The sequence below is a fragment of the Sinocyclocheilus rhinocerous genome, unplaced genomic scaffold (assembly GCF_001515625.1).
Source record: "Sinocyclocheilus rhinocerous isolate Xijiao unplaced genomic scaffold, SAMN03320098_v1.1 scaffold222, whole genome shotgun sequence".
Classification (NCBI taxonomy): Eukaryota; Metazoa; Chordata; class Actinopteri; order Cypriniformes; family Cyprinidae; genus Sinocyclocheilus; species Sinocyclocheilus rhinocerous.
This window is the reverse complement of record NW_015625652.1, coordinates 948,551-965,177: the sequence shown is the minus strand read 5'-3', so window position 1 is coordinate 965,177 and position 16,627 is coordinate 948,551. Positions and strand designations below refer to the sequence as shown.

Here is a 16,627-nt window from a genome sequence, read left to right as displayed (position 1 = left end):
TCATCAGATGAAAATGCAGCGCAAAGAGCACAGTGTTATTTTAGTGTTATTTATATACTGTAGTATTTATTAATGTGTTGAATGAACTTTTATTGATATATTTGAAGAGTTCATTTGCAAAACAGATTACTCCATTTTTTTACATTTTCGAAAATCATGTTTTTTCATTGTGCATTCCAATTAATCTCAATCAAACTGCAGTTGGGCTATTTTGATTAGGTTAAAAAAAAAACTAAAAATACTAACACAATAAAACATAACATAATAAAAAACATAATTTTTGAAAATTAATAAAAAAAAAACATCCATCCATCCATCCATCATCATCTATCTATCTAATATCTATCTATCTATCTATCTATCTATCATCCAACTCTATCTATCTATCTATCTGCAGCCGACGAGACGTCAAAAAGTTTCACAGTGCCATAAATACGACATCTAACCCTTGGGGGGTCTCAGAATCGCAATGATATCTATAATAATGTTAACAATATTCCCCAAGCACAGTAAGAAAGATATTTATAGGCTAAAATTCATTTTGTTGAACTCTTCAGGAAATAATTACAATGCTGTACAGCATGATTCTGCACGCATTCTGAGACTCAGCAATTTGTTTCAGGTCTCTCTCATGAACCCACCAGCTGGACCACTGACCCGCTTCCGAGCTGAATCTTATGCTGAAGTCGCTTCGGCATCGACTGACTTTCAAAGGATCCCGAGGTCGGTGTGGTGCACGGGACAGCACAGTGGTGAAGCAGTGGGCTGTACTGGCTCAGAAGGGCATTTGAGACAGATTAACAGTCAAATGGCTTTGGGCAATCACGTCGCCTCTGTGTCACACTGATCAACAACGATGATAATAAGACTAATAATATTCAAGAATTTGATTTTGAATGACGTGTAGCTCACCTGATTCCTACCGGACAGTTTGAAAGCGTTCTGTTGTAGCGCTACTTCTCTGTCTTCCATAAATGTGACATGATCACTAATATGTGTGTTGTGTGTGTATCCAGAGGTGTAAGAAATTGAAGGCCACTCACTAAGGCTCATCTGCTCTTATTCTGAATTCCAGTCCTTCCCTTCAGTCAGTCACTCCCAGCATTCAACTTGCCCAGTTCAGCCGTTCTTGGTAGCGCCAGCTCATTACCACAGCAACAGGCTCAGACCTTTCGAAAGTGTTATGATTCGCTTTGACATTAAGGAAAAGGCCATTCCAGGATTACAAAAAAACAAAACAACACAAATGAAAATTGCACATCCATGTTGCTTTCTCTCTCTTTCTTGCATACTTTTGTTTGTCCGCTCTCTCAAATCTCATTCCCTTTCTTTGTCCCTTTTTCCTGCGAGTAGAGTTTGTTCTGTTTCTCTGAATTCTCTGGGGGTCTCTCAAACCTCCGTCTGCAGGTCCATGATCTCTTGGCCCACCAGAGGGATGGTGGCGCTGGCCTTCTCCCATTCCACCACTTGCATTTCCAAAGGAGAGGCCTGTAGAGGCTCCAGCTCCTTACGCAACCATGACGGTGGTGAGTGGCTCTTCCTGATGCCCTCCCACGCCCGCTTACTGGGGGTCTGCTGCTTGTCCTGCATTAACAATAATAATAATAATATTTTAGGGTGTAAAATGTCAAGTAACGTCCTAGTTCGGTGCAAAATCAGGTCACCAGAAGTGCAACCACACTATACTTGTCGAAGTGCTGCCTATGAGGCTATCGACCTAGACGAAAATTAATATTATTATCAGGACTTATTATTACATTATTATTATTATTATTGAAAAATATAAGTAATTCATTTCATGTCTTTGGGTCAATATAAAGTTAGTTAGATTTTGATAATACAAAAAGTAAAAAAAACTAAACGAAATTAACAAAAAAAAATGTACAAAGGAATTAAGCTACAGTATGTATTATAATTAGTAATGTCAAGATAAAAAAAACACGAATCAAATTTAATACAATTTCAAATAGATTAATATAGAAAAACTGAACTGAATTTAATTATATGCTGCTTGCCCTGCATTAACAATAATTATTTTTAAATACATTTTCATTTATTATATTATATTATAAACTCTATATACAAAACCTGCACACTCCAATTTCTTAATGCAAAGTATAATTTACACTACTGGTAAAAATTCTAAAATAATTTTCAATGTTTTAATGTTTTATTAGAATGATTTTTGAAGGACCATGTGATACTGAAGACCGGAGTAATGGCTGCTGAAAATTCAGCTTTGTCGTCACGTGAATAAATAGCATTTAAAAAAAAGATTTGCATAGAAAATTTTAATTTGTAATAATATTTCACAATATTGTTGTTTTTACTGTGTTTTTTATCAAATAAACGCAGCCTTGATGAGCATTAGAGTCTTTTTTTCAAACAATCGTAGTTATTCTAAAATTTTGACTGGTAGTGTATATTTTCTTTTGATTTTGGTACGAAATATCTTTTTTTTTTTTTCATGAGATCCTCTTAATGACAAATAGAAAAGGAGGGGGAGTGATAAGTATAAGTTCGTACACTAAGATTGGTTTTATCGCTGCCTCCTGACGACACGCTCCATCTCTTCCCAGTCTTCCCGTCTACTGGGGGAGAATCTCTGTCCTTCTCTGCATGCTGCAGCTTCCTGTTTAAGTCCTGGAACATGTCCTGGTGGCGCTTCCGTGTATGCATGATCTTCTGCAAGACAAAACCCGCATTTAAACCTTTGCAGAGATGAATGAAACTGCACCACACAAGACTGCTGTCATTTGTGGAAAGATTTACATTACACTGACCTCAAAGTCCAGCTCTGCATAGCGTGATTTTCTTCTCTAAAAGGGCAAATAAGAAAAGGATGTTATTGTGTGTCCTTTCAGAGTTGTCTTGGGGGGAAACCAGCAAATGGGTCATTCCCAAAATATAGTGACAAACATGTCCTTAGACTTTTCAGTCATAAGAAAACTTCATATATGTCAAGAAACTCCATATAAAAGACATCATTTCAATACTGTACATAATAGTTTAATCTTGAACAATCCTTTCTTTCTGGTATACATTATTTATATATTTACTATTTATACTAATTTTGTTTTTCTAGTTCAAGTTCAAAAATGTAAAACAATTAACTTTAGAGCAAATAAAAATGAAAAAAAAAAAAATCAAATACTAATATAATTTTATAAATATAACAATGTAATAAATTTTTTTTGTTTAAACATCAGTGCAAAATACAAAATATAATTTAATATTAAATTAATATGTTAAATAAATTAACATTTAAAGCAACTAATATAAAAGCAATTAAGATTTTAAATAATTTCAGTATAAATTTAAGCTATTTTGATTTTGAAAATACAGAAAGTAACAAAATCAAGTTGTGTCTTGTGATTAGTAGTAATGTCAAGATAATAAATGAATAAAATGTAATAAATCCTAATAAATCCTTAATAATTAATATATGGAAAACAAACTGAATTTAATTTAAACACTTAACATTTTGTAATATTTTGTAAGTCAATACTGTTTGAGAATGACCCAAATGCAATAAGCAGAGAAAAATTGATTGTAAAATTTCGGGCACTTTGGACAGATTTTGTGAAAGCATTGTGCCGCTTTTATATTGCACGTTTCCGCCGAGCTCCTGGCATGAGCGTGCGGTAAACAGCTTGTGACCGAATGGCCTTTCTTTAGCCTGTCGGAGAGCGTCTGAGGGCAGTCTGACATTCTGCCTGCGCTGTGCGTGGCTGCAGCTGTGCGCCCACAGTGCATTCTGGGAGCATGTTTGGCCTGAGGTGAGGAGGAATCCACGCTTGTCATCTGCTCCCTTTTAAAGCATGAGCAAAATCTGACCTTTGCAGATACTTTCTTTTCTAAGAGGGATAACTGCAAATGCAAAGAGGCATCATTTATGTAGCCTTCTTTCATTCTTTCCTTTTTGAAACTGCATATTTTTGATTCTATTAAGTGTTTTGACGCAGTTTTTATTGAAAGCGAGTGCATGTGCATTGGCTGATGTCAGTTGAAATGTAACTCTGAGCCACGTAATGACAGTCCTCTCTCTCCACAAACATGCTTTTTTCACTCCGCACACAAATTAGGACACTCGCTCCCTTGTGGCAGATATGACAAACATTGATGTAAATTCACAGCCTTGTAGGCAGATGGGTCTACAGCGAGTTTCTTTGGACCAGAAACCAAAGTGTCCATCAGTTATTAGAAATAATCACAGCTGAGAAAAAAAGTACAAGATGAGGATGAAAAGACATCGTGATTTAAAAAAAGAGCAAAACCAGCATCTACAGAGTTGTAAGACGCAAGCACATTTGCGCTGATTGCCATTAAATGTTAATGAATAGTCATTTAGAAAGCTGTTGTGTCACTGGGGTTCTGATTCATTTAGGCAGTGAATCTTTCAATACAAACTGTGATGAGCATTTTCATTATTTAGACAAAATGAAGTCAAACAAGCTTGTCTACAATGAGGAAACAGGTGCAGGACGTATAGCACTTTGCAACCCTCTACAAACAGCTTAGCAAAAGAATCGCCAGTTTTTTAGTTCACTCGCCAGACTGTGCCATTTAATGTTTCTGTAAATAAAGCTAACAATAATATTAATAACATAATACTACTGAAAAATTACTTTATAAACAAATTTCACTGAGATAGCAAATTTTAGAAATATTTACAAAGAGACACTGAATTAAACATTACATTTTGAAGTAGAAAGACTCAAATGGCATTTTCTTGTAAAACACTCCATTATTCTGTTTTATCTACAACTTAGAAAAATAATTTGTTACAGTGTACTAATTATACTACTAATCATATAAAATGAACTAAGGTCTGATGATGAGTTGCTGGGCTTATGAATATTAATCACATTGTCTGCATTCACTCAAACTGATTTGCTGAAATCAAAACGGAGATGGCAATACGTGAGCGCTAGCCAATGACATTGCCGGTTGTGCATTAGCTCCACCCACTACTGAAGGAACTGGGAGTGGCTTCTGCTTAAATAATTCCATACAAACTCATATTGACAAGAAAAAACAAGAGGATCATTTACATGGAGCTCATTGTTTCTTAATGGTATATATACGACTCTCTCACTTTCTCTCTTTGAGTGCATGTGATATTATATATGATTATATGATATCAGTAAGAACAGTGCACTATAAAGCCAGCAAGAGGAAAACCCCTCAAATGCTCAGAATGTTTGTGTACGTGAGTGAAAACATAACACCAAAGACGATAACTATAACGTCAATAGAAAATATATAGTTTTAAAAATCATTCTAAATGTAAAAGAATAGAGTTTACACCACTATATTCAAACTATAACGATAATGACACAAAGGAACAATATTGTTGGAATCACTTTCACAGTGATTTTACAGTGATAAAAATATTGACAGCCAATTAGAATCGATCCTGCTTTAAAGAGCTTGAGCATTTAAAGCAGCAAATGACAAAATAATAAACAGAACGCTATTGTGCGTTGGTGTGGACACTGATATAGTTATTGTTCTTGGTTCTCTAACTCAAATCACTGGTGAGTGAAATAAAAAAAAAATTGTTACTTTAATTATTGTTAGCCAGTGGCTGATGATATGCATAATTTAGTCGTCTAGCACAAACTTTTGTCACGTATGCGAGTGATTTGCTCGCAATGTAGAGGGTTGCATTGTTTGATCTCATGATTATCATTGTTTCTTACCTCCAAAGAGCTCATAGACAGTGTTGAGATGGTCTCACTCTTAGACATCATTCCGGAGTTCCCAGAGTCCCCTTGCTCACACGTGTTTGCCATCTGGGACTCGCTGGAGATGTTCTGCATTGTCTGCACCGGGGAGTCCCTCTCTGAGCAGGAAACGCTGACTCGGTCGGTGGGCAGGCTCTTCAACCCGAACCCTGGCACGGGATCGGTGCCAGCGGGGTTGGCCAGGTGGATGAGCCTGGTCTGGGGTAACTGTTCGATGCTGATGTTGTACTTGGTGGCTTGGTCATCCTTGCCACCCTTTGTGGGCCTAAGGGTGTTATTGTTGTTGGGCAAGAGAACGTAACCCTGGCCCGACCCACCTCCTCCTCCTTCGGGACCGCCGCTGTCTCCCTGGGCTCCATCCAGTTGCTTGAAGAGCTCGCCGTCACAGATGTAAATAGATTTGGCTCCGGGTAGCTCGGTACTGACCCCGGCAATGCCGCCTTTGTCGCGGCGCATGGTGAGAGTGTGGCTGGCGTAGTCAGCGACGTTTTGCAGGTGGACCTTTGCCATGCTGGCAGGAAGAGTGTTGAAGTTGGAGCCTTTCTGTACCGTGATCTGCTGTGAAGCTACCTTCTCCTCACCTTGTTGGGAGGAACGCTTTAGGGTGCCTGCAAATCAGAAGGGAATAAGCCTTAGTAAGTGAAAAGAGGTCACAGCAGAGAAAACACATGCTGATTTGATAAAGCAGTGCTACATTTTGCTGCTCTTGTATCAGCTCGAATTATGAAGTTATTAATTTAAATAAAACTTTGCTGAATCATAAGAATAATACGGTACATGGTCTAACATGGTATAGAACAAAAACAAAGACCAAAACCCAACAAATGCAGGTGATTGCAAAGGGCCTTAAAAATCAGTTTTACTGTTTTCCAAATTCTGTATTCTGTAGTAATCTGTGTTTGTGTTTGCATTTTAACCATTCCATTCCATTTTAGTCATTAAACAGCATATCTAATTAGTCACGGCGTCATCAAACTATGCCTTTGTCTATTTGTTTATTTTGAATACGTGCCCTCCAGCTTCGAAAATTACACATTGTGCCTTTAAATTTAATGAAATCACATAAAAATATAATTAATTTACAATAAATGTTTTTAAATTTTTCACAGCATACATTAACTTAATAAATGAAAACAAAATAAAAATATATTGATTATGACATTATTAACAATAATAATAATACTACTAATAATAATAAAAATCAAAACATTGATTTTTGATGATGATGATTATTTTGACTTTCAGAAGTACATTTTACTACACAATAGTAATATATTTCTATCATAATTTCTTTGAGTTAACCAGATTTTTTTTTTTGGCAGACTGCCATGAAGACCTGAGTTTCTGTGATTATTTTACATTTTAACATAACTTTTATTTAAAAAATTCCAAATGTGTGTTTAAGTATGTGCAGTAGTTGAAAACATGGCGCTCATTCACTCAGAGGCAAGCAGATTCTATGTTTCAGATTCCCGTTTAATAATTACTGATGCTAGTCAACACTTTTACGCAATTTTACAGCCCTACTTTTGATTTATTAATCCAAAATTTGGCAAATTCTGTGACATTCCACACTACACAGTAAATTATATTGTTATGCCTGGATTCCGCAAGTTCACTCAAGTTTCCCGCATCAGAATTTATAAGGCTCTAATGACGACACTTGGACCTCACAGAAAAGCAATTTTATGAGCTAGAAAGTTGAAAGGATAGACAGTACAATTCCAATGAAACAGATAACGTATTTTAACTTACAACTGACGAGTCCTAAAGATTGTTTTGATATGTTTCAGAAAAAAAAGAATCATCAAAGATTATAAAGGTGTAAATACACAAAGGATCAATCTCTCTTCTTATTTGGATTTTCCCATGAGTACCAGCAAGCTAATTATACATTATGTGATTTATCAGGTAATAATTGGCTACGTTACAAAAGGTCAGTAGAAAACAGGAGCAAGCAAAGTTTCTATATTGTTTGAACTTTGAGGGTCGCATTATGCTTTGCACAATAATCCAGCCAAGAATTAAACTTTAGCTTCAGCGAGACATGTGAAAAGTCTTTAGAGCAACTAACTGAAGGAAGGCTGATTGAAGGCTTAATTTTTAGTCCTTCACACTTCAAAAAAGCAAAAAATATCACATCACAAGTCTCTATTTCCAGATGCTAGCTTGATATGTCGTCTTGACAAATAATCATAATCCCATTTCCGATAGTTATCAGAGAAGAAAGCTGCTATCTGATAATGAAATGTCATGAGGGACTTAATTAGGACAGGCCGGCAGATCTGAGGCATGGCAGGGGAACAGACAAGTCTATTTATCTGCATTTTGCTTCACGCCAGCTATCAGATCGTGTTCTGAATCTCCTTGAAGAAAATGCATTGTGTGGCCTGTAAAACGGCACTTGTCTTGTCTTAACCTCTCAGAGGGCTGTTACAACAACTTTAAGTGACCGGAGCGTATGTTGTGAGAGACTCACCTGATCGACAAGCCATGTCCACATCCTTTTCAAAGTCGGTCTGGAGAAAACAATGAGAATGAGAGCTTTAAACCACAACTTTATGCTTAATGTGTAACAGAAATACAGATATTTAGTCGCAATTCACCATCAGCTGAGCATGGCCGTTCTGGAAAGATCCATTAGAGTCACCGTTTCCATCCTCTTGACGGTCAACAACACGACACTTTACTGCCTCTTGTACCTAATTGATTGTAAAAAAAAAAAAAAACGTGTCTAAGTATGTAATTTGCATCTATAATTAGAAAGTCTGCCAATTTGAAACCAGATATCAGGCAGGTTCTCTCACCTCTCTGCGTAGGATGCAATGCACCATAACAATAACGAAGCCCTCGAGGGAGTCAAAGACGGCAAAAAGGATCTGAAACAAGGCTGAACGGCGGTCAGTGATGGCTAGGACCGCCGACATCCAAGTGAGAGCCAGCAGTGGCAGTACAACGCATGAGCTCCACAGCGACGCCCTACAGGACAGGAGTAGAATTACACTGAGTGACTGTTCATATCGCAATTGCCATACAAAATGACAAAGAGGGCAAAACTAAAGGATAAGCCTCTCTTTCGGAGTGACTTTGGTTGATATTTAGAAATTTCTTATAAAACTAATTAATATTTATCACATATATTATTGATTTCCTGGAAGTCTGAGGAGTGTTTTACAAGTATGAATGTGGTATTGCACTAAAGAGCATTAATATATGAATACACAGATCAATACGGTGTTCAATATGAGCTAGAGTTGCCCTTTTTGTTGATTATACTCTGAACAATATCAATATACCGGTGCTCAAAACATGTAGGTTCAATCACAGTTGAAAACATATGTGAACAGGTGCAACAGGTAAAAATAAGCCAAAAGAAGCAATAAAAAAGGAGCAATGGACTATGAAAAAGAGGAAGACAAATGAGAGGATGAAAGATGAAGGAATGTAGACATTTCAGTGGTCTTTAGAGAAGAACTCTCCCCTGATCATGGATTTGGAGGAAGGGTCAGCATGCTCAGCAAGTCCTATGTCTCACTATTCTTACTATTTTATTCCTGCCTTTTATTTTGTAATATTTAATTATTTATCTGCTCCAGTCTACTGCATTTGTATCTTTTTAATGCACCAACAAACACACACTCTGCCAATCACACATACACACGTCAGAGATGCTCATATAAACACAAAAAAGAGTGCAGTGGCTATACTGTTGTGGGAAATAATCACAATTCATTTTTTTTTAAAAAATACATTAGGGATTTACAATAGATGTCTTTCATGAACAGATACACAGACCCCATAAAGACATGTACATAATTGTCTTTATGAAGTACTCAGTCCTATAAAGCTTTCATCTGACATTCTGTACGCAAGCACTGCTAACCGCAAATGTAGTCAACCTCAGATATCTATATGTATGCAAACACATAATGTGGTAAAACCTCATTGACCTTTAACTCTACTCATCTGCTGAGGTGTTTACCAATTGCTGCAATTCACCAGCAAAATAAATAAATGTATATGAATTTGTATTGTAGGTTGCATGATTTTAACCTCTCTTATTGCTTCTTAAATTCTGCCACGTACAACACCATCCTACACAATCTCACGAACATTAATAAATGGCTGGTCTACTTTATCTTACGTTGCGGAGTGAAACACCCAGCCAGTACCAGCAACAGGCTAATGACAGAGACCTGATAAATATGGCTCACTGCAGCCTCACAGTCAGATAAGCCACTCTTGACATAGCTGCTATTAATAGCCCTTACAAAAATGTCTCATGGCAACCATAGTTTCCACCAAAATACCACAGAGTTCATGCAACATACCATACAGTTACTGTCACTACAGAATATTTGGCCATTACTGTCATCACAAGACTAAAAAAAAAAGAAAAATGCAGAGATGCAGAAAAATTCCAGTAATATTTTAAGGCTACACCATAAAAAAATCTATAATATTTCGAAGTTGAAAGTAAAACAAGGATAATTGGGGGACATTTTACAAGAAAATACTATTTGAGTTTTTCTACTTTATTTGTTATTAAATATCAATTTCTGAGTGAAAACTGTTTCTACATGTTTTTTTAGTATAGTGATTGTCCAATATGAGTTTTAAAATCTCGTGATATACACTACATACAGTACACAGTATGTAATATAATCTAATTCATCTGAATTATACCAACTGGGATGTGTATAAATGTGCTGAAATTAGCATGTTTTATCAGAATATTACCAGCGGTTTTTTTTTTTTTTTTGGGTTAGTATTACTTCTATAGTATTAAAGTATATAATTTTGAATGAGCCTTTCATTTTTTTTTATTTATTTTTTTAAATAATTTTGTTATGTGCTTTTGTCATTTAAAAATTTTTATATTTCTATTTCGCTTTATTTTATTTTACTTCAGTTGTAGATTTTTTATATTTGGTAATTTTAGTACTTATTTCAGGTAGTTGCCAAAGCAACACTTAAAATGTAAATTTTTTATCTAATATTTATAATCATTTTTTTAAAGCCTTATTTCAATTACAGAAACCCATGGGTTTGAATCCCAGGGAATGCACAAACTGAATGCACTGAAAGTTGTTTTGGATGAAAATGTCTGCCAAATGCCTAAAAGTAATTTCTTATAACTAAAACTATGCTACTTTGACAGAAATTATGGTTACCATGGTAATCTCTAGCAAGGAACTGTCTGGTCAAACACGCTTGCACACTCACAAACATACACAGCAGGGCTTCAAGATGAGCTCCTATATTGCATCTGCATGATTTAGCACTGCGACAACATAAAAGCTCTGTCTCTGCTGATCACTTTTGACATAACAGCTAAGGAGCAATAGCAGGGTGAGGGAAATGAATGGGGGAGAAAACCAGAAAAAGAAAAAGAAGGGTGAGGTAAGAAATATGTAGAAAGAAAGGAAAATAGAACCGAAGGCAGAGCATCAACAGCTCTCACTCAGGGCAGATCTCTGTCGAGGCTTTGGGAAGAGTGCGGGGATAATAGAAAAGATGCCGTCACGTTAGTTTCGTATCTAAATAGGCCTGACTGAACATGTGGGACAAACAGCTAGCGAGAAAAAAATTAACTCTATATGCAGTGCATGTACGTATAGATTACCATCATTTATTTCCACTGACAGTCTATGTAAAATGCTACATGATAAGATTCTGATTCTGTCATATCAATGACATCAAAATATTCTTTTGAATTAGTATGCCATATGGAATTTGCTTGATTTAGGCTGTGAGCAGTTTATCAGTCCCACTCTGCATCTGTCTTTGGGCCCTGGAGAGAGACATGGGAACTCGAAAAAGGCTGAAAAACATACACACAAACATTCATGCGTGTTGACAGCCGGAGATCGTGCATTCACAGACTCAAGCTAAATCACGGTCATTTTAGGAGAGACATTAAAGTCATCCACAGTCATAACTGTCAATATCGAACTCTGCATATATATATGTGTGTGGCTTGTTTTGTTTTAATAAACTGCAGCACACAATCATGTTTTCAGTACAGCATACAACCGTATTTGAGATTTTTAAAATATGCTTCTACAGAGGATCTTAAATGCATTTTAATATTTGCTTACGAAATGTGAAAAATATGCAAAATATGCATTCCCTTTTCAGAAAAAAAATAAAATAAAAATAAGAGAAGCTGCATTGTTTAACAGTCCAAAATGTTAGCCAAAATACAGTAAAAAGAGTAACATGGTTAAATATATTATTACAATTTAAAGTTACTGTCTATTTTCTAATATATTTTAAAATAAATTTTTTGTCTGTGATGGCAAAGCTGAAATATAAGCAGCAATTACTCCAGACTTCAGTGTCACATGATCCTTCAGAAATAATTCTAATATGCTGATTTGGTGCTCAATAAACATTTCTTATCACAGTTGAAATCGATGTGTTGCTTAATATTTTTTGTAGAAAATGAATTCTATGACAAATAAAAACTTTGAAAGAAAAAATACTGCCTCCAAATTTTTGAACGGTAGTGTATGTAATGCTGTTGTACACAAAATAGCCACATGCAAAAAAACAATTAAAGCCATCAGCTTGGCATGGCTGCCCAAACGGATAGGAAGTTGATTCTGCTACTGGCGGACATGTAGATTAAACCCCACATAAAAAATTCAATTCCAAGCAAAAGGCCAATGTGACCAATAAAACCTCACTACAGTCAGTGATATTAAAAAGCAATCAGCATTTTTTTAATTACATGCTAGTCCTCGTGGAGGTGGAGGGACTTCAAAGACCGAGCTGATATGATCCTTTACCAAATATTGAAACACACTTTCTCATTTATTGTACCCTCCATTTTTGAAACAGTTAATCTTTTGTTTTGTCTTGCCGCAGGTAATAAACCAATGCATAAATTCTTGATGAGAGCCACGACAATTTGTCAAAATGCACTTTAATACTCTAATACTGAAGAAAATGCCAGCATTTACAGGTGAACAGAGACTATCCAAAGTGCTACTCCTTTACTAAGCATAATTAACAGCAGCGCTTATTAATTAGGCTAATGAAAAATGCTGCGTTTAAGAACAAGGGCGAGGGAGGGAAGAAAAAGTGAAAAAGAATTAAAAAATCCTCCCTCTAAATCTAATTCACCCTTCCCATCTATCAGCACCAAACAACGGCAGCCAGCCTTGAGTTAATCGGTTTCCGCAGAGAATGCAATGCGGCTGGAAAATACTCAAGCAAACATATTGATAAGAGTTTTGGAATTGCAAACACACACACACACACACACACACACACACACACACACAAACTAATTTATGGATCCACACAAGAATAAGAAAACTGAATCTAAAGCTATTCTAAATCTAAATGTATAATCTAAAGCACATTTAATCTAACCAGCATGCCATCAGAATTATTCAGAAAATGGACAGTCCTAAAAGCCCATTATGATGACATCAGGCAATTTTAAGCACTAATATAAAACTGTGTATTGTGGGAGAGACTAAATTAGAGGGTGGACGGACCTGCATCTCAGCCAATCAGTGTCGGGTGGGCGGGGCAGAGAGGAGAGCCCTGAGTGTGAGCGAGGGGATGCTGTGGTAACTCTGATACAATGTTTCAAAGAGCACAAAAACAAACACAGTCGATCAGAGAGATCATAGCAGAGGCAAACACATAGTTGAAATGAAATATTCATAATAATAATGTAAAAACACAAAGGAAAGATAAGGACAAGGGAAAGAAAACAGTTGGATGCAAAAAGATGCCAGTAAGGGCACGCGTCAGCCTGCAGGCAGTGGAGCCCAGCCCAGAAAAGGAAACACAGACAGTCAATCATGAGTCATAACGAGTAATGAGTAATATTCGTCTTCTCGGTAATAAATCTCAGGCCATGTTTACGCTCTGAAGCCTGATTGGTAGAAGGCATGTGAATCTTGGAAGATTAACAATTCCAGTGTGTAATTGATGGTCCATGGCACGGAGATGGACAGTGTACGATTGTGAAACCCTTATAATGAGGTTTATAATAACAATTCTCGGTTCATACTTCAGCTTCAATGACATTTAACTCACACGACTGAAAACTTGTCAAAATCAATGGATATAAAACGAGAAATTCGCTCAGCCTGAGTGCTATCGATCAGACGCATGAAGCTGACAGATGTCAGATTTCCTTTGCCGGCTCCTTTGTGACTGCCCCTCAAATAAACATTTCACACACAGAAACATGGCACACATGGATTTAAACAGCTTTGTATCAAGATGCACAGCAACACCTAAAAATCAAGAGAAGCTGGAGAAATGATTAAGCGACACATGGCAAATCACCAACGGAAATGTAAAAGAAATGCAATGAGTGAGCAGAAATGTCATCTTGCTTTTGACGGGACCAATAACCAGTACTTTGCGATCTCTTCCCCTCTCTTCTGATGAAATTTTTTTTTTTTTTCTACTTTTAAGCACAAACCTTGCTAATTTTGATTGCCAATTTATCTGTAAAACTCAAGGTATAGAAGAACTCAAGGAATAGTTTCTGAAAACAATCATATTAGTTTCCTGTTTTAAGGATGTTTAAGGTCATTTTAATATGATTATTTTAAGAAAGTAATTTTTTGTAGTGTCTCTAATTCACTCATGACAATACATGTTCTTCTGGAGAGGGGAGAGATGTTATGAAAGGTCTGGCCAATGAATCTCTTTCTCAGAGCTGGTTAGAGGTCAGCCAATGAGATGAATGAGTGCTGTGAGGCATACCCGGCCCTCTCCTTGAGTTTCATATCAGTTATGCCATCTTTAGACACCAGTTTGTTAAAAACCAGAATCCCGATAACCATGTTAACCTGGTAAAGAGAGAGGAGAAAGGTGAACACATGTGCATATTAAGATCCAGCCCAGACTCACAATAGAGAAATGGTCCTATAGTCTCCAATGTGATGTATATTTCTATAAAGGCCCATTTAACTTGTGGTTTTGTTCTATTTTAAAATGTTGTAACAGTACTGTCAATAAAAATATCAGAATATGTTGTTATTCAAGCTACTTCTGCACTAGGATTGTGATAATACCAATATTTCAGGAGTCAATTTCCAAAAGTTATGATTTTGAATACCAATTTTTGACAGTACAGCAAATACTAATACTAAATGTACACTTGGAATTTTTAATTGTAATATGAATATACAATTTTAAAAATTTACAGAATCTTCTGAACAATTAAAAAAACTAGCTACTTAGAGATGTTTTGGTTGAACAGAGAAAAATTGCATTAGAATGACATTTCTTATGAGACTGTATATAAAATTCACCATTATACTGTCTGACAAAATGAAACCTGTTATTGAATACGATAGATATCGCTGTAATCCATGTTAATATAGTCTAAGCCCAGATCTTGTTTAATTAATCTGCAGCGGTGTAATGACTATTATGTCCACACTTGGCACGCTTAGCATACGTTGTGTTTAAACAGATCTACTGAAACACGTGTTTGCTGGATATTATGTTGTGGAGTTATGAGGGTGAAATCTGGAACTGTCTGCATTCTCATTCATAAGAGCTTGTGGTGGTTTATTTATTGTAAAATTCTATGGTTGGGTGCAGTGATGCTAGCAACATTAAACATTGAGTCTGGAAATGAGGGACAGAAAATTTCTGTGAATAAATCAAACACAGAGAGAAATTGTACCAAGACGACAGCAGCAGCTGGTCCCACAAATGCGTACAACAATCCGCCTTCCAGAGACAGCCAGCAACTAACACAAAACACAAAGAAAGAGGGAGTGAGAGCGAGAGAGACAGAAGAAAGAAAAAAGAGAAAGAGACCAGAGGGAAAGAAAAATCAGTGATGAGGTTGTCAGATAATGTCGCTGTCATTAATTGTTTTTAACGTTTTAAAAGTGTCCACTTGAAGAATGTAATGCAGAGACTGACCGTCTTTTTGAATGTTACATCGTGTACTAAGACCGACGGAAAATGAAAAGTTGCGATTTTCAAGGCCGATATGGTTAGGAACTATACTCTCATTCCGGCGTAATAATCAAGGAACTTATATCTGTCTAACTATGAAAACAAAATGCCTGTGAAAAGTTTAAGTGCAAGTTTACTCTCTTTATTCAAGTCCAAAATGTTAGAAAACAGCACAAAATTTCTGTAAATCAAATTTAACATGCTAAGAAAATTTATCATTTTATTCTTGGACTTATTAAAAGCTTACACTTTTATTTGTGTGTAAACCAACACATTTACCTCGCTTTTTCAGACCGATGAGCTTTGTAAAAATCGACTCGTTTCAAAAAGGCGGGGCATAGAGGAGAAACAATAATGTACAGTATGTGGAAAATAATGTGTTTTTTTAACCTTAAACCACATAAACACATTTCATTACACCAAATACACAAAATAATGCTCTTTTTAGCAGCATCATATGACCCCTTTAACTGCTTATCAACTTTATATATAAACCTGGTACATTTCAAAATTTACCTGGAGTGCTTTCTCAAGCTTTCCTCTCCTCTCATCATAAAAAACGGAGCCCCGCACACGACATGCAGGGGAAAAAAGCCATTACCATCACGTCTTTTGCGCGCTCAGGTTCGTTATTTCAAATGTAGACGCGCGGCAAGCACTAGGGCTGTTCGATTTCGATTCCTGGTTCTGGAGTTGATGGGAATCAACCCCTGAATCGTTTTTTTGAACTGGTTCATTAAAACTATCTATCCGAATCAGGAAACTAATCAGACTTCTAATCACTTTTAGCGAGCACGAGGGAGGCGAATGGTAATAAAAATTAAAATAATCTTTTATCTCACAACTCTTGTAATTACGGCTTTTAGCGAGCATGAGGGAGGTGAATGGTGCTTCTCAAACGGAAGGCTGCATCCTAAAATTCA

The 16,627-nt window shown here is 36.3% G+C and overlaps 1 protein-coding gene across 1 annotated transcript in view; it reads right to left on the bottom strand.

Moving 5' to 3' along the window:
- Positions 1 to 1,371: 1,371 nt before the first annotated feature.
- The window catches only part of LOC107705261 (brain-specific angiogenesis inhibitor 1), a 104,258-nt gene continuing 89,002 nt past the window's right edge, over positions 1,372 to 16,627 (bottom strand). The window contains exons 23-31 of the mRNA XM_016508476.1: positions 15,424 to 15,490; positions 14,493 to 14,578; positions 8,558 to 8,729; positions 8,357 to 8,452; positions 8,230 to 8,269; positions 5,706 to 6,358; positions 2,784 to 2,819; positions 2,527 to 2,685; positions 1,372 to 1,584 (exon numbers count right to left, since the gene is read on the bottom strand). Coding sequence (XP_016363962.1) covers positions 1,390 to 1,584; positions 2,527 to 2,685; positions 2,784 to 2,819; positions 5,706 to 6,358; positions 8,230 to 8,269; positions 8,357 to 8,452; positions 8,558 to 8,729; positions 14,493 to 14,578; positions 15,424 to 15,490 — 1,504 coding nt within the window. The 3' untranslated portion in view covers positions 1,372 to 1,389. The remainder of the gene's footprint in view (positions 1,585 to 2,526; positions 2,686 to 2,783; positions 2,820 to 5,705; positions 6,359 to 8,229; positions 8,270 to 8,356; positions 8,453 to 8,557; positions 8,730 to 14,492; positions 14,579 to 15,423; positions 15,491 to 16,627) is intronic.